This window comes from Bos indicus x Bos taurus, chromosome 13 (genome assembly GCF_003369695.1).
Source record: "Bos indicus x Bos taurus breed Angus x Brahman F1 hybrid chromosome 13, Bos_hybrid_MaternalHap_v2.0, whole genome shotgun sequence".
NCBI classification, from domain to species: Eukaryota; Metazoa; Chordata; class Mammalia; order Artiodactyla; family Bovidae; genus Bos; species Bos indicus x Bos taurus.
The window spans coordinates 26,781,544-26,800,530 of record NC_040088.1 but is presented as its reverse complement, the minus strand read 5'-3'; the positions used below and the strand labels follow the sequence as shown (position 1 = coordinate 26,800,530).

The 18,987-nt window shown below is 35.0% G+C and overlaps 1 protein-coding gene across 1 annotated transcript in view; it reads left to right on the top strand.

Annotated features, from left to right (window-relative positions):
* Positions 1–284: 284 nt before the first annotated feature.
* Positions 285–18,987, top strand: part of SYCP2 (synaptonemal complex protein 2) — a 59,108-nt gene continuing 40,405 nt past the window's right edge. The window contains exons 1-10 of the mRNA XM_027559053.1: positions 285–383; positions 853–877; positions 3,554–3,639; positions 4,404–4,489; positions 4,825–4,859; positions 5,688–5,830; positions 5,913–5,965; positions 7,203–7,248; positions 7,830–7,925; positions 12,021–12,081. Of these exons, the coding sequence (XP_027414854.1) occupies positions 354–383; positions 853–877; positions 3,554–3,639; positions 4,404–4,489; positions 4,825–4,859; positions 5,688–5,830; positions 5,913–5,965; positions 7,203–7,248; positions 7,830–7,925; positions 12,021–12,081 (661 nt within the window). The 5' untranslated portion in view covers positions 285–353. The remainder of the gene's footprint in view (positions 384–852; positions 878–3,553; positions 3,640–4,403; positions 4,490–4,824; positions 4,860–5,687; positions 5,831–5,912; positions 5,966–7,202; positions 7,249–7,829; positions 7,926–12,020; positions 12,082–18,987) is intronic.

Below are 18,987 nucleotides of genomic sequence, written 5' to 3'. Positions count from 1 at the left end.
TTGTATGAATGTTCATGAACTAAGAATTTGAAGAGAGTAATAAAGACTTTCTACTTGGAATTGGAACTTCATTCATCCCCATCTAAAAAATGGGGAACATGTAGTGAGTTACCAAAAAGCAAAAACAGTGAAGATGTTTAAGAGGATAAACTTATTTTGATTCAATACTGGAATTTTTATTTGTAATGTTTGTTTTTAGGTTTACTGTTTCTATAAATACATTTTTAAAGTTATTAAGTGAATTCAAAGTGACTAATGTATACATTTCTTTTTTTTACATGGTTGCCTGGTTTGAAAAATCCAAGGAGATTATTCTGAGTCGGGGAAATTCAAAAGATGAAGCTGTTATAAATATGATAGAAGACATATTTGATCTTTTGATGGTAACAACCATATTGATTCACTGATGTTATGAAGCATGTATGTGTTCATTTAAAAACATTTGTGTTCTATGTGGCCTGAGATCAAAAGTCATTAACAGATTGGTTAGTGCATTTATCTGATTAATTGGTTAGTACATAAAAGTTAAATAATTTGCATGTGTTCATTTGAAAACAAATTGTGTTCTATATTATAAATATGATAGAAGACATATTTGATCTTTTGATGGTAACAACCGTATTGATTCACTGATGTTATGAAGCATGTATATGTTCATTTAAAAACATTTGTGTTCTATATGGTCTGAGATCAAAAATCACTAACAGGTTGGTTAGTGCATTTATCCTGATTAATTAGTTAATAATAAAATTTAAATAATTTTATGGTGAATTCAGAAGTAACCTATTTTAGTACTATTTTTAATGGTTTTTATTATAAGTAAGTTTTAAATATTATTCATTTTCTTCTCAGGTCATACATGACATCGATGATGAAGGTATAATAAACATTTTATTTCTATTGGAACAATAATTTGCTGTTAAAGTTCTGGTATAATTTTTCAACTCTTGCTGTGTTATCCTAACAGTAATTCATTACCTAATTCAGGGGTCTACAAATATTTTCTGTAAAGAATTAGAAAATATTTTAGGCTTTGTGGGCCTAGAAAGAAATTGACACTGTTACACAGGTACTTTATTTAACAAGAAAGAAAACACATTTCCACAGATGTTTTATTGATGCAACTCAAAGTATAATGAAGATTGAGTATAATGATTTTATAATACTAATGAGGAGAATAGCATTCTTTTTTGAGATGGTAACAGTGTATCTTAATTAAGGTTCAGAGTTAGTGTTTGCTGTTGTAAAAACTGATTGCAAGTCTTACTTGTTCATGCTCATCTATAATGAGATTTTGTGTATATTACATTAGAAAATGTCTTTTCACACTCATGCAGATAATGCCAAATACTGATATCAGTTCATGAACATGTATTTTAATTGAGCATAGTCATCACTTGGCAAGATCTATAGAATTAGGTTTTTTCCTTAATATTTGCATTGTATATATATATATATGTTATTATGTTATATGTGTGTATATATGTATACAGTGTGTATATATATAGAGAGAGGAGAGTATATATATGTGTGGAAAAAGTCTAATATTCTTTAATATTATTCAAATAATAATAATCTAATAATCTAATATTCTAAAGCATTCTAATAAATGCTGTCCAAGGGATGACTGTGCTTAATTAAAAGTCATGCTCAAGGTGGTTCAGATACCTGGTAAAGAATCTGCCTGCAGTATGAGAGACCCAGGTTCAAGCCCTAGGTTGGGAAGATCTCCCCTGGAGAAGGAAATGGCAACCCATTCCAGTATTCTTGCCTAGAGAATTCCATGAACAGAGGAATCTGGTGGGCTGCAGTCCATGGGGTCACAAAGAGTCAGACACAACTGTGCAACTAAGACTTACTTTTTTCTTAATGTTTACTTTTTAGAATGATATTGCACTGCAGATTAACCACTTTCAGTTGAAGGTTAGGTGGAAGCTCCTCAGTTGCACAGTTAAAATCAGTTTTGAAATATGGAAATTTCCTTTACACTTACATCAGCGTCCCAAAACGCTGCTGGGTCTGTAGTTGGAGTTTGGAAAAAGTTTATTACCTATGTTTCTGTTGGAAATGGAGATGTCATTTCTTGTCTTAGTTTTTGAAAGCCTCTTGTGATTCAGACGACCTTTGTTTCATTGAAATGACTTTACTGAAGTATAAGTATCTCATATAAGCACTATTTTTCCTTGGATTTGGGGGCTGAATTCATTAAGAAATCTTATCGACTCTGCAGCCCAAGCTGATTACCAAAGCCATTCATTCAGAGGTGGCTAATGATTGCTGAATTCCTAAGAATGAATGAAATTCACCTGAGACTACTAATTCAGTAAAACATCATACATTCGCATATTTCCACAGAGTACCTGCTGATGAATACAGCCATACAAAAAGGGACAGTGAGTTGGATTTGGTTTGTGGGCCATAGTTTGTCCTTGATCTAGTGAAATTTTTAGTAGGACAGGGAGAATGTAGAACATGTTACAACTCATCATCTCAACTTGTGTTTGGTAGTGCCTTTTACCTAACAATAAACTCAAGTTATTTTATCTCTGTGTTGGTTGGGGAAGAATTACCTAGGATTGGTAATTGAGGCTGGTGAATCCTTTATATTAATGAATGAAGGAACAACTGTTTGCTGCCTTCAAAGCCAAAACATTTTAAAAGATTGATTGCTCTTTATTTCAATAGTAGTTAATGCTGCGTTTTCATTTGTGTTTTTTTGCACTTAACTAACAATCTAGTCTAAATTCTTCACTTTTTAGGGGAGAAAACAGTCCTAAAGCACCAATGATTATGAAGTGATCCAACTAGTTTTTTTAAATAAATCATTTTATCTTTTCAGATAATGCAGTGATTTTTTTCTTCTTTTAATGTAGTCACTGTGAAATTGTACATTTTCTGTTCCTATGTTGCCATTATTTAAAATTATTTCTTAAAAATTATGTCGTGAATTAGCATGGGGCAAATTCCTCTTAACTGGTATTAATAAAGCCTTGTCTTTTGAGAGACTAGGGTCAAATTTAGAAACAGATAATGTTATTTAGATCTTCATGAGGAGGTATTAATGACCATTATGAAATTTTGGAGGTATGACTATAAATTATTGAGGCCAGTTTTTATAAAAACCTTAAAATAGAAGTTTCCAGTTTTGAACTATATTTATCCAAAACACTAATACTGCTTTAAGTGCCTAAAGGAGAAACTGGATCTGGGGTTATTCCCTTGCCAGAGTTCAGATCAGGCACATCTGTTGAATGATGTTTTTTCTTTTTCTTTTTTTTTTTTAATTTATTTTAATTGAAGGCTAATTACTTTACAGTATTGTAGTGGTTTTTGCCATACGTTGACATGAATCAGCCATGGGTGTGTACATGTGTTTTTTCAAAGTTACACAGCTGATTAGTGGCAGAACCAGGATTGAATTTCATGCTTCCTGGTGACCAGGGCAGTCCGCAGGCCTTCTTCTGAACTGAACTAGTATGTCCTTTCCATTCACTCATGTAAGAAAAGGTTGTCCTTTAAAATACGTATTTGTCAATAATTAACTTTTATTCAGGTAAAAGGCAAATAGTGGAAAGTTTCGTGCCTCGAATTTGTGCTCTGGTTATTGACTCAAGAGTGAATATTTGTATTCAGCAGGAGGTAAGCCATTATTTAGTTTTTCTTTTAAAAATTAAAGAGAAAGTAGAGACAATTGGGTAGCAATTTGTCAAATTGAATAATTATTTTATCTTGGCACTGAATTATCATGTAGTGTATTTCTGTGTTCTTCATTCATTGCTTTGGAGAAGGAAATGGCAACCCACTCTGAAAAATCCCACAGACGGAATTCTTAACAGGCTATAGTCCATGGGGCACAAGAGTCAGACACAACTTATGGTTTCAGGAGGAGAAATTCATTGCCTGACATGATGAATATATTATGTAAATATATATTGAACATTTATAACCATGTGGATTTATGTATATGAATATAGCTCATATGAAAATAAACTATACCATCTAGATATTAGTTCCTCAGTATTTACATGCTAAAAATAAAAATAATTTATAGTATATATTGATAATGCATATGTACATGTGTATAGTCATAAGAATAAATATTAATAAGATGTTTTTTGCTTCCTTAGTTCTTATGATAGAGTAATAATGAACATGTCATACTGCAGAGTATGAGTGCTTTAAGCATAGGAATCGTGGTATATTCTATTTTTGATAGCCTTTGTTTTATGTTTTCTTGTATTCACTATTTTATGCTTTATATTCTTTCCTCCACCCTTCATTCCTTGCATAAAATGCTGTGATTAAGAAAAAGAGGCTTCTAAATTTATGTACCTATCTCTGAAAACATACTAATGTTCCACTGAATGTATAAAGTTAATGGACTCTCTTTTTTTCTTTTCTAGACTCTAAAAAAAATGAATGTGATGCTTGACAGAATGCCTCAAGATGCCAGGAAAATACTCTGTAACCAACAAATGTTAATTCTCATGTAATAATCTGTACTATATTGCTTTAATTAGTAGTTCAAGTCAAGAATTTAAAGGATGTTTTATAAGGCAAATAAGGCAACCATAAGTTGCATTAGTAATTAAAATTGGTCAACTGTTACAGGTTTCTAATATTGCATATGGGTATGTTTTCTGCCAGTCTAATACTATGAATTGTAAGTTTTAGTGAAGTTTTTTACCCTAAACATATGAACTTTAAGTTTTAGTTATAATTATTATGAATTATAAGTTTTAGTGAAGTTTTTTACCCTAAACATATGAACTTTCTATTTAAGTGATACTTGTCTACTATATAACCTGCTGTTTTGATTCACAGGAGTAGTATGGGAGAAAGGATTTTAGATGCTGGAGGTAAGTATGTTTTTTCAAAATGCTCATATTTGAAGTTATTCCAAATTTATTAATAGAATATAATATTTGTCAAAATAATAATATAATGTGAAATTATATGAAAAATTATAAACTGTACATAATCAAGCAGTTTTTATTTACCTTAATAAATAAAGGATAAATATCTGTGGAACTAAGAAAAGAAGTATGATAACAGGAGTTGTCAAATATAATTTGTGCCTAATAGTAGGTTTATGAATAATAACTTAATTTTCCAGTAGATTTTAATTCCTTTTGCTAAGAAATTTCTCAAATATATTTTATGAAATTAGGTTTAATATTCTTGGGATTGATTTGTTTGTAAATGATGTCTTTATTAAAATAACTGAAATTTTCTTTCCTAAGTTTCATATGAGAAAATTTTCATGTAGTGATTTACATATAGAACAAACCAGTGGCTTCAAGTACTTTAAAATAACTGTAGATATCATGATATACAAAAGGAAAACAAAGATTACCTATGATTTATAGACTTGTCAGTTATTTTTACAATTCACAACTCTAATAATAATGGAATAATGGTATCTTTGCATATTTAGGAGTTTCTTTTAAATGTCCTTAAAATTTTTTGTTTTATTCCTTTTTTCTGTTGACAAACTTGTCTTGTTGTTTGGGCTGTGTTCATGCCATGTAATGGTGGGATATTTTTAATCTATATGAAGAAAATGGTAAAAGATGAGTAAATTGCACTGTGTTCCTTATTTCTCTTGCTTGTTCTAACACCTTATGAAATATAGAGTTTCATAAACTTTAATTTTCATAATTTCAAATAATTAACTTTGTTTTAAGATTATGACTTGCAAGCGGGTATCGTCGAAGCTTTATGTAGAATGACCACAGAAAAGCAAAGACGAGAACTGGCTTGTCAGTGGTTCTCAATGGATTTTATTGCTAATGCATTTAAAGGAATTAAAGACTCTGAATTTGAAACAGTAAGTAGTATAAAATAACAAATTAACAAGTTTTTTTTTAATTACTGTGTTTTTTAAAAGCTCTCTCTTTTTTAAAAATTAGGATTGCAGGATATTTCTCAACCTTGTAAATGGCATGCTTGGAGACAAGAGAAGGTAAATTTAATGCAAAATACAACCATTTAATGATAAAAAATAGAGCTCAAGAGGGAAGCACACAATGTTAGTCTGAAATAATCCTCCACTGGTCTTATTTTGCTTTGTACTTTTTGGAGGGAAAATACATTTTTAATTAACGTGAATTAATAAATTTTTCTAAGATTGGTTTACTGTATTTCAGAATTGTATATGCATTATAAATTTGGTGTTTAAGGAATAATAAAAGCCTAAATATAAATATTACTTGAGCTACCTCTATCCATATACTGCAATAAAAATGTATAGCAAATATAAATCATTTTCTTTTGTAATTAACACTGTAAGGATGTTCTTTCTGAGGTTATTAAATCTCAAGAATGGTCTAGGTAATACAAATTTTTATCACTTTTGACAATGACATAGGAAGTATTTTTGTTGTGCAGTGCCTGGCACCTTATAAATGCTCAGGACACATTGGATGAATCAACTCACAATGAGTTTACCGACTACAGAGAAAAGATAGGTACCGACTACAGAGAAAAGATAGGTACCGACTACAGAGAAAAGATAGGGTGAAGGTTAAGTGCAAGGAGTCATACTATTTGAATTTGAATAATAGGTTCCCCTCTTCCTGTTCTAATGTTGGACAAGTTGTTTAATCTCACTTTCCTCAGTTTCCATAGCTATAAAATAAGAATACTAATAATATCTTCCCAACCCAGGGATAAAACCCACGTCTCCTGCATTGCAGGCAGATTCTTTACCATCTGAGCCATCAAGGAAGCCCACAATAATATCTACCCCATGTTTGTTGTGAAGATTAAATGAGATAGCTATGTAAGTCCTTAAATAGTAATTGACCAAGAAAGTATTCATTGAATTCTGCCATTTTTATTAGCAGTATTATTCACTTCTACTCTTCCTATCTAATCCTGTAGGAACTTCCATTATATTACTATAAACTATATTGGGAATCTCTGCTCATAGTCAATAACATGAGAAGTAATTTGGTACAGTTAACTTTAGTCAAAATGGTAGGTTGAGTAGTAGCCTCAAAATAATATGCTTTCTTTCATAAACAGGTTTCCACTAAATTCTCACTTTAAAGAGTAATAAAGAAGGAACTAATGATTTTGTTTAAATTGTCACTGCCAACTGATCTCCTTTTGATCCTAGGTATGATTTGTATGGAAAGTCAAAATTATGCTGTGGAGGCTTATTAGTTTTTTTTAACTCAAACTACTTTTTCTTTCAGGGTCTTTACATTTCCTTGTTTGTCAGCATTTCTTGATAAATATGAGGTAAATTTTAAAATGTAATACATTTTTTTAGTTATTAGGTGATTTTTGATGTAGAGGTCAACTGAATTGTAGGTTATAATTTGACAAGAACATTAATATTAGTCATAATTAAATCACAAATAACAGCTGGTCTGATATTCTAGATCTAAGTGATATTTTATGAAATGACGTATTTGTAGCCAGGGATAAGTAAAATATAAAGCTGTACTTCAAATTATCTTACGTTTCCTTATTCAAGCCCATTATTGTTTATTATTCATGAATATATTCAAATGTGAAATTATCTTCAGCCTATATTTGTACTTGAGTATTTGTGATTTTCTGGAACTGGCTAATTTCTGTGTAAAATAGTAAGCAGCTTTTTTTTTATTGTTTCTAAATTGATTTAAATGCTATACTTGCTTTCTCTTTATCTTCCTATACCTTCCAGCTCTACTTTTTTCTTTTTTTAAAAAAAACTCAACCATGAATGAATGTCATAATTTTATATTTATATATAGCATAATTATAATGTGTCATAATTTTCTGTTGTCACTTTTAAAAGCATAGTATGTTCTAGTTTTATATGTTTATTTTATTAGCTGCAAATACCATCAGATGAAAAACTGGAGGAGTTTTGGGTAGATTTTAATCTTGGGAGCCAGACTCTATCATTCTACATTGCTGGAGACAATGATGTAAGTGTTATTCCCTCTGTATCATTTTGAGTTGTGTGTATATGTATGTATATAATAATTCAGTTTAAGAATATGGATTTCTTTGTATATTTTCTCGCTTTTAATAGATTTCAGTGTTAGCTCTAATAATTTTGATGAGCATGGTAACCTATCAAGCTAATTAGAAATGAAAATTATTTCTGATGTTTTATAGCAACAGAAAAAAGCTAAAATTTAATACTAGTTTTTAAATATAAGCCTTTCAGAAATTATACATTAATGATAAAATTTAACATTCAGATGAACAAAGTGAGTTGAATCTAGAAAAGACAACAGTTATTCAAGTACACAAACACTCAGTTAAAAATAGCGTTAACAAACAATGACAAATGGTCTTATTTTATTCTTTCATAGCATCTTCTATTTGAAAATATTGAGGAATTGATTTTTATGGTCATATTTAGAACTGAATTTTAGTTCTTTTCTGTACTAAATTGTAGTTATGCTTAAACTTTCCAACCAGGTGGTGTGTTTTCTACTGACCCCTTTTTAACCTGAGGAAAATTTTTGAGCCATTGTTTCCAAATAGCCACCACTTACTATTTGCTACATTGGTGTACTTCTAGCTCAAGCTGTAGAGCGGAGATCTGACTAAGAGTTGGTTTGCAGTTTACTGATCTGATTGTGATTGCTGATAATAATGATGCTTTTTGTCCAGGTAAACTTATAGACAAAGATGCCTCTTAGGAATTCCACATATCTTTCTTTCTTTTTAGAGTACCTTCTTAGAATGCTTAATAATGAGTTCCAAAACCTAACATTACTTCTCAGAGGCACTGACAGTTTTCATTAGTGTATTTATTCTTGCAGGCTTCATAGGAGTTTTTTTAACTGGATTTTCTTTAGGAAGTAGACTTTCATTTTCAGAGAAGAGGATATAATAGGATTGGAGTGGTTCCTGACTTCACTCGCTTGGTCTAATGGATAATTCAGGGAAGAAAACAAGTAATTTTAGTACTACACATGATAGGGATAGTATAAAATGCATTTATAAGTATTAAATGCCTCATGTGTTCTAGACACTGATCTAGAGAGGCTGGGAGAAAGTTCTTCCCACAGATACATTTAGACTCTCCTTTCCTCTCTGGATTTCTGTGGCAGCAGTGCCTTCTTCCTGTGTTCTCTCTCACTGTCCTCAAAGCTTCTCCCCTATTGTGGCTGCTTAAAACCCTCCCTGTGTCTGTTGGTATTCGAGGGCCTTTATGACCTAGGCCCTCGCTGTTTCTCTGATAATCTCAGACTCTTCTCCATGCTTACTGTGTTCAACCCCCATTCATTTTTTTCTTTGCCTCTAGATAATGCTCTCTTCAGGTCTTTATACTTGCTGCCTAGGAGCCTCAGGATCTTTGCATCCCATTTAAATAGTCTGAAGTAGCTATCCAGCCATATTATATCACATTGTCCTCTTTTTTCTTTTGTAGTAGTTATTGCTACTTAAAATCCTTTTATCTGTTGTTTTTTGTCTACACCACCCCCCCCACCATAGAATGTAAGATTTATTGAATCAGGGACCCATCTTCTCTCATTTATAGCCATTCAAGGGCTCATATTTAAGAATGAGTAAATACACACTCAACTGAAAAATGCTCTGTGTTAGTGATAGAATTCAAAGGAGATTGGAAAGAAGGCAGGCAGTGTAGAGCCAAAGAAAGATTATAAGTAGGAGACAACATCAGTTCAATAAACATTTAATAAGAACTTACTATGTGCCAGATATATACTAGGCGTTGAGCATCACATTCATGTAAAAGATTCTCCTGGTTGGGGAGAAGAGATTAAAAAGGGACAAGACCAGAAGCAGTTAGATTTATGCAGTAATCCAGGTAAGAGGAATCATGGTGGCACAGTTTTGGAAAGTGATGGTGGGGTGGATGGAAATGGATAGGCTTCAGAAAAAGAAAAATTCTTGAGGTAGAATTGAGCAGATTTGGTAATTTGTAGTAAAAAGAGGAAGGATTAATAAAACTTTGGTAACTGAATGGATGAGGATGCTGTTTTAGGAAGATCAATTTTGTAGGGGAAAGATGATGATTCAGCTTTGAATATTTTGATTTGGAGGTGCTTGTGGGGCATTCAGCTGAAAATAACTTGTAGGTAGTTGAATATATTGGTGTGAAGTTCAGATGGGAGAACTGAGCTGTAAGTGGAAATTCAGAAGCTGTCTGTATACTGAAGATAAATAAAACCATGGGTTTCTGTGAGTGTCTAGATGACAAAACCGTAAGAAATGTATATGTGGATAGGCAGACGGATACGTGGATAGGCAGATGGATATAGGATAGGCAGATGGATGCGTCGATAGGCAGATGGATACAGGATAGGCAGAAGAGACTAGCCTGAAGGATGCTTGACAAGTCTGCCAGAAAAGATCAAATTAAAAGGGTATCATGTTACAGAAGGCAAAGGAAGGGTGTTTTATGAGAGGAAATGATCAAGTCTGTCAAAACACAGTTAAATAAAATAAAAACTGGTCATCCAAGAAAGAGCAATGTTGTTTAAGCTATAGGATTTAGGCATTCCTGGAAAGTTGAAATATTTGTAGAGGAAGTAAAGACAAGAAGAAGAGAACACAGTAGAAGCTAAAATGAGATGTAGATTCAAGGGAGGGATTTTTGTTAGGTACTTTATTTTAAGGATGAGTGTTTTAAAACTGATGGCTAGAGTAACAATGAATAAAAAAGTTGAGATCAAGAGGAAGAGACCATAATGGAGGGAAAGTAGGGGGTGAAAATGAAATTGGTGGGCACAATATATTGGTAAACGGTTGAACCTGGGTAAGGGCCTGTTTTGGACTCATTATAATGATTTCTATTTTTTTTTAATCTTTTTGAAAATTTATATAATGTAGACTTTTTTTCCAAAAGGAAAGCTTTGAACCAAGTACCTATGTATATGAGGAAGAGTCACTTTAAAGTTAGCAGATGATGATGAGTAGGTGTTATACCGGAGAGGGCAATAGCACCCCACTCCAGTACTCTTGCCTGGAAAATCCCATGGATGGAGGAGCCTGGTGGGCTGCAGTCCATGGGGTCGCTAAGAGTCGGACATGACTGAGCGACTTCACTTTCACTTTTCACTTTCATGCATTGGAGAAGGAAATGGCAACCCACTCCAGTGTTCTTGCCTGGAGAATCCCAGGGACCAGGGAGCCTGCTGGGCTGCCATCTATGGGGTCGCACAGGGTCGGACACGACTGAAGCGACTTAGCAGCAGCAGCAGGTGTTATACACAGAGAAATAGGAAGATGCTCAAAGGAGAAAGGAGGATACCAACCTTTTCCTCCTGACCCTGAGGTTTTAAGGTCTGGGAGAATTAACACCTTGACTGGAGAATGCTGTAGTTAAATGGTACTGGTTCTCTCAGAATATACACTGGTTTCAATTAAGGCAACTAAGTGGAGCGAGTTAGTGAAGAGACTGAGGATTTAGTGGAATTTTAATAGTCCTTAAATAGCAAATGAATTGGATCTATTTTCATCATAAGATTACTGGAAGGTTTTAGGATATCATCTTTTTGGAATGGTTCTAATTTTTACTATAACTTTTTTGTGTGAATTCACATTATTTATTCATTTATACAAATTTTCAGTGAAAATACTTGGAAGGGGAAAACATTTTAGGTTATTATTAACATGCATTCAGTGTTTGAATCTAAGAACAGTCAATTAATGAGTGGGAACTGGGGGATGAATATGATTTCACAAAACATTTCAAAGGAAGAGATGACAGGACTTGGTAATATTTTTTAAAAAGGTTATAGTCTAATATGAATGGATAGTCATTCTTTTTTTGATTAAAAGTAGAAAACCATTAAAAGTAGAAAAACATTAATCAATAATATCACTTTTAAGAATGAACAAATAGATTAAATGTGACAAGTATAATATATTATGTAGTCAATTGATGGAACAAAAAATGTGATATATCAACCAGTTACTTAATGATAGTAAAAAAAAAAAAAAAAAACCCTTAGTTTGTATAACTTGAAGATAGTGTTTAAAGGAGCTTTAAAGCAAGATTAAATTATTTATGATCAAAACGTGTTTTTAAATTTAAGGATCATCAGTGGGAAGCAGTCACTGTGCCTGAAGAAAAAGTGCAGATATACAGCATTGAAGGTATTAAACTTGTTTTCTATCATTTCTGTTGGAGTAGAAGTTGCATACTCTATGGAAAAACTCAGTAGACTGATGAAAGCAGATCAACATTTTCATATGTTCACATTCATAAATGTGATGGTCACTATCATCAAATTCCCTGACCCTGTATTACCCCCAATATCTTGTATTTATTTCCTTCCTTATCTAATCTAAAACCTGTGATTAGTCACTTTATTCTCAATATGTACTGGACAGAAATCATTTACCTTGGCAGACTGGCACCACTGCAAAATCAGATATCAAGACATTTTTTATTTCAGTAGACAGGTAGTGCTATCTCATGATAGTTTTTATTTGTATTTTCCTAAAACCACTTTTAGGAAAGTTGAGCACTTTTTCATGTGCTTAATGGCCATTCACATATTTTCTTTTTGAATTATCTGTTTAAATATTTTGTGCGTTTCTTTACTGGACTACATTTCTTTACTGGACTATCTTTTTATTATTAAGTTTTTGAGTTCTTATGTATCTTGAATAGGAATCCTTTGACAAATACATGTTGTATGAGTATTTTTTCCCCCTCTATATCTTTCTTATTCATTTTCTCAGTGGTCTCTTTTAATGAGCTGCTGCTGCTGCTACGAAGTCGCTTCAGTCATGTCCAACTCCGTGCGACCCCATAGACGGCAGCCCTCCAGGCTCCCCCGTCCCTGGGATTCTCCAGGCAAGAACACTGGAGTGGGTTGCCATTTCCTTCTCCAATGCAGGAAAGTGAAAGTGAAGTTGCTCAGTCGTGTCCAACTGTTCTCGACCCCATGGACCTGCGCCTACCAGGCTCCTCCGCCCATGGGATTTTCCAGGCAACTTCTGCTTTTAATGAGCAGAAGTTGTTAAATTTGAAGTCCACATGATCAGTATTTTTTGTTACATGGTTATTGCTTTGTGTGACCTAAGAAGTTTTTCAGTTCAGTTCAGTTGCTCAGTCGTGTCCGACTCTTTGCGACCCCATGAATTGCAGCACGCCGGGCCTCCCTGTCCATCACCAACTCCCGGAGTTCACTCAGACTCACGTCCATTGAGTCAGTGATGCCATCCAGCCATCTCATCCTCTGTCATCCCCTTTTCCTCTAGCCTCGAATCCCTCCCAGCATCAGAGTCTTTTCCAATGAGTCAACTTTTCGCACGAGGTGGCCAAAGTACTGGAGTTTCAGCTTGAGCATCATTCCTTCCAAAGAAATCCCAGGGCTGATCTCCTTCAGAATGGACTGGTTGGATCTCCTTGCAGTCCAAGGGACTCTCAAGAGTCTTCTCCAACACCACAGTTCAAAAGCATCAATTCTTTGGCGCTCAGCCTTCTTCACAGTCCGACTCTCACATCCATACATGACCACTGGAAAAACCATAGCCTTGACTAGACGGACCTTTGTTGGCAAAGTAATGTCTCTGCTTTTGAATATGCTGTCTAGGTTGGTCATAACTTTCCTTCCCAGGAGTAAGCGTCTTTTAATTTCATGGCTGCAGTCACCATCTGCAGTGATTTTGGAGCCCAGAAAAATAAAGTCTGACACTGTTTCCACTGTTTCCCCATCTATTTCCCATGAAGAGTGATGGGACCGGTTGCCATGATCTTCGTTTTCTGAATGTTGAGCTTTAAGCCAACTTTTTCACTCTCCACTTTGACTTTCATCAAGAGGCTTTTTAGTTCCTCTTCACTTTCTGCCATAAGGGTGGTGTCATCTGCATATCTGAGGTTATTGATATTTCTCCCAGCGATCTTGATTCCAACTTGTGTTTCTTCCAGTCCAGCGTTTCTCATGATGTACTCTGCATATAAGTTAAATAAACAGGGTGACAATATACAGCCTTGACGTACTCCTTTTCCCATTTGGAACCAGTGTGTTGTTCCATGTCCAGTTCTAACTGTTGCTTCCTGACCTGCCTACAAATTTCTCAAGAGGCAAATCAAGTGGTCTGGTATTCCCATCTCTTTCAGAATTTTCCACAGTTGATTGTGATCCACACAGTCAAAGGCTTTGGCATAGTCAATAAAGCAGAAATAGATGTTTTTCTGGAACTTTCTTGCTTTTTCCATGATCCAGCGGATATTGGCAATTTGATCTCTGGTTCCTCTGCCTTTTCTAAAACTAGCTTGAACATCTAGAAGTTCATGGTTCACATGTTGCTGAAGGATGGCTTGGAGAATTTTGAGCATTACTTTACTAGCGTGTGAGATGAGTGCAATTGTGCAGTAGTTTGAGCATTCTTTGGCATTGCCTTTCTTTGGGATTGGAATGAAAACTGACCTTTTCCAGTCCTGTGGCCACTGCTGAGTTTTCCAAACTTGCTGGCATATTGAGTGCAGCACTTTCACAGCATCATCTTTCAGGATTTGAAATAGCTCAACTGGAATTCTATCACCTCCACTAGCTCAGTCTTATGAGAGGTATATCAATTTTTTTGATGATCTCAAATAACTAGCCTTTGGTTTAATTGATTTTTCTCACTTTAGTGTTTTGATCTTCAGTTTAATTGATCTCTGCTCTTATATCTGTTGTTTCTTCTCTTCTGCTTACTTTTTTTAATTTGGTTTCCTGTTTTTAGTGTCTTGGGGAAAGCTGAAGTCATTGATCTGAGACCATTTTTTCTTTTCTAATAACAGCCTTTTAGTGCTTTAAATTCTTCTAAGTACGTCCTTAGCAGCATCCTACAAATTGCAATATGCCGTGCTTCCATTTTCATTCATGTGATTCTTTTAAATTTCTCTTTTGATTTCTTCCTTGACCCACGGATTATTTAAAAGCACTTTATTTAGTTTCTGTATACTTGAGATTTCAGGAATACGTTACTGATTTCTAACGTGATTTCATTGTTATCAGAATATACTTTGTGTGATTTGAAAACCCTTTCCAATATGTTGACTATTAGGTTATGACCCAGATATGGTCTGTGTTAGTAAATGGTCTGAATGCACTTGAGAGGAATGTGTTTTCTGTTGTTCTTGGGTGGAGGGCAGGGTTAATCTGTTGTTCAAGTCATACACCCTCATTGTCTACCTACCTGTTCTATCAATTATTGAAAGAGAGGTGTTGAAGTCACCACTATGGTTGTGATTTTTTTTCTATTCATTCAGTTCTGTTATTTTTTACTTCCGGTATTTTGAATTTCTGTTATTAGTTTTATAAACATTTAGTGATATATCTTTTCATAAATTTATCATTATGAAATGACTATTTTTCCTGTGGTAATATTCTTTGCTCTGTCATCTACTTTATGTAATACTAATATACTCTCTCCAAGTTTCTGTTGGCTAATTATAGTATGGCATATCTTTATTTTTAAGTAATTTATGTCCTGTATATTTAAAGAGGGTTTCTTATAGGTGTCATATACTGGGCATTTTTCTTTTAAATGTAATTTGACAGTTTCTGCCTTTTGTGGTTTTTAAGGTGACTGTTGATCTGCTTTAAATTTATTATCTAGCTTTTGTTCTTTCTATGTACCATCCTGTCTGCCATGTTTCTTTATTTTTTCTTCATGTTACTTCATTTTCAGGGGTTCCTTGTACTTCTTTTGTTGGCTTTATATTCACTTTTTAAATGGCTGATTTAGGTTTTATTTTGTACATATTTAACTTAATAGTGTGTGTGTGCAAGTAATATTATACCCCCTAGGAACCTGATAGGTTCTTGTAAAAACAGTCAACCTCTGCTTTTGCTTCCCTGGCCTTTGTGCCACTACTATCAATAGGACTAAAAATCTTTTTGCTTTTGAATGTGTCAAAGACCTCATACTATGGTATAATAATATTTTTCTTTGTGGAACCAATTAACTTTTAAAAAGATTTTTAAAATAGTTTAAATAGTGCATTATATTTACCATTTCCAGTGTTCAGCTTTCATTTATAATATATGCAGATTTCCATCTGGTATTATTTTCCTTCTGCCCGAGTGACTTCTCTAATATTTCTTGTACTGCAAATAAGTTTTTTTTTTAATGTCAGAAAATTGTTGTTTATATTTTGAAAAAGTATTTTTTGTTTTATTTTTACAATTTATCATGGTTAAACTTTTATTTGTAATTGATTTTTTAATTATTTTTGGTTGCACTGGGTCTTCATTGCTGCATACAGGCTTTCTCTAGTTGCAGTGTGTGGGCTTCTCATTGCGGTGGCTTCTTCTCTTGCATAGCAGGGGCTCTAGACCATGAGGGCTTCAGTAGTTGCAGCACACAGGCTTAGTTGCCCAATAGCATGTGGAATCTTCCCAGACCAGGAATCAAACCTATGTCCCCTGTTTGAAAGGCAGGTCCTTTTTTGTTTCCTAGGATTTTTTTTTTATAATTGAAGGATAATTACAATGTTGTGTTGGTTTCTACCAAACAAAACAACGTGAATTAGTCATAATTACATCTGTTTCCTCATTCTTGACCCTCCCTCCCCTCCCCCCATCCTACCCCTCTAGGTAATCACAGAGCACAAGGCTTGGCTCCCTGTGTTACATAGCAACTTCCCACTAACTATTTTACACATAATAGTGTATATATGTCACTGGTACTTTCTCAGTTCAGCCTACTCTCACCTTCCCCTGCTATGTCCATAAGTCCATTCTCTCCATCTTTGTCTCCATTCCTTCCCTAAAGATAGGTTCATCAGTACCTTTTATTCTCAATTCCATGCTGCTGCTGCTGCTAAGTCGCTTCAGTCGTGTCCGACTCTGCGACCCCATAGATGGCAGCCCACTAGGCTCCCCCGTCCCTGGGATTCTCCAGGCAAGAACACTGGAGTGGGTTGCCATTTCCTTCTCCAATGCATGAAAGTGAAAGTGAAGTCGCTCAGTCGTGTCCAACCCTCAGCGACCCCAAGGACTGCAGCCTTCCAGGCTCCTCCGTCCATGGGATTTTCCAGGCAAGAGTACTGGAGTGGGGTGCCATTAGCTTCTCCGTCTAGATTCCATAGGTCTATATTAATATACAATATATGTTTGACTCTCTCTGACTTACTGAAACTTTACACATGAAAAGATGTTCAATATTGGTCAATATTGGTCATTATTAGAGAAATGCAAATCAAAACTACAATGAGGTATCACCTCACACCAGTCAGGATGGCCATCATCAAAAAATTTATAAACAATAAATGCTGGACTGTTGGTGGTGGGAATGTAAACTGATATAGCCACTGCAGAGAACATTATGAGGATTCCTTAAATAACTAGAAATAAATATACCATGAAAAAATGAAAGTGTTAGTTGCTCACCCACATCCAACTCTTTTCAACCCCATAGACTATAGCCTGCCAGGCTGCCTTGTCGACGGAATTTTTTCATCTTTTCATTCTGTATAACTGACTCAAATTCATTCCTTTTTATGACTGAGTATATTCCCTTATATATATGTACCACAGCTTCTTTGTCCATCATCTGTCAGTGGACATCTAGGTTGCTTCCATGTCCTTGCTGCAGTAAACATTGAGGTACATGTGTCTTAGAATTCTGATTTTTCTGAGTTTAAGCAATCCAGTGGGATTACTGGATCATACAGGCTTCCCAGGTGGCTCAAATGGTAAAGAATTTGCCTGCAGTGCTGGAGACCTGGGTTTGATCCCTAGGTCAAGAAGATCCCCTGGAGAAGGGAATGGCAACTCATGCTAGTCCTCTTGCCTAAGAAATCCCATGGACAGAGGAGCCTGGCAGGCTACCGTCCATAGGGTTGCAAGAGAGTTGGACATGACTCTATTGCATGAAAACACCAACATACATACATACATGCTTCAGTCCTTAAACTAACCCTTTGTGGCACACACACAAGGAAAGTATGGCTTGTGCTCAGGACTCTTCAAGACCTTGCACTCTCTCTGTTCATCTGACTATTCATTTGTATCTTTTACTGTCGTTTATATTAAAGTGGTGATGTTGTCTACCTGTATGAAACAAGCACGGTCTGAGTTTCTACATAACTGGCACAGATGGATTCTGGATATCAAGCAGTCAGTTCAGTTCATTTTAGTTGCTCAGTCACATCTGACTCTTTGCAACCCCATGGACTGCAGCACACCAGGCTTCCCTGTACTTCACTATCTCCCACAGCTTGCTCAAAGTCATGTCCATTGAGTCGGTGATGATATCCAACCATCTCATCTTCTGTCACCCCCTTCTCCTGCCTTGAGTCTTTCCCAGCATCAGGGTCTTTGCCAATGAGTTAGCTCTTCACATCAGGTGGCCAAGGTATTGGAGCTTCAGCATCGGTCCTTCCAAAGAATATTCAGGGTTGATTTCTTTTAGGATTGACTGGTTGGATCTCCTTGCAGTCCAAGGGACTCTCAAGAGTCTTCTCCAACATCGCAGTTCTAAATTATCAGTTCTTAAGTACTCAGCCTTCTTTATGGTCCAACTCTTAACATCTGTACATGACTACTGGAAAAACCATAGCTTTGACTGTACAAACCTTTGTCGGCAAACTGATGTCTCTGCTTTTTAATATGCTGTCTAGGTTGGTCATAGTTTTTTTTTTTTCCCCCAAGGAGGAAGCATCTTTTAATTTCATGGCTGCAGTCACTGTCAGCAGTGATTTTGGAGCCCAAGAAAATAGTCTGTCACTGTTTCCATTGTTTCCCCATTTGTTTATCATGAAGTGATGGGATTGGATGCCATGATCTTAGTTTTTTTTTAATGAGTTTTAAGCCAGCTTTTTCACTCTGCTTTCACCTTCATCAAGATGCTCTTTCTTTAGTTCCTCTTCACTTTCTGCCAGAAGGGTGGTGTCATCTGCATATCTGAGGTTATTGGTATTTCTCCCAGCAATCTTGATTCCAGCTTGTGCTTCATCCAGCCCAGCATTTTGCATGATGTACTCTGCATGTAAGTTAAAAGCAGAGTGACAATATACAGCCTTGACATACTCCTTTTCCTATTTGGAACCAGTCAGTT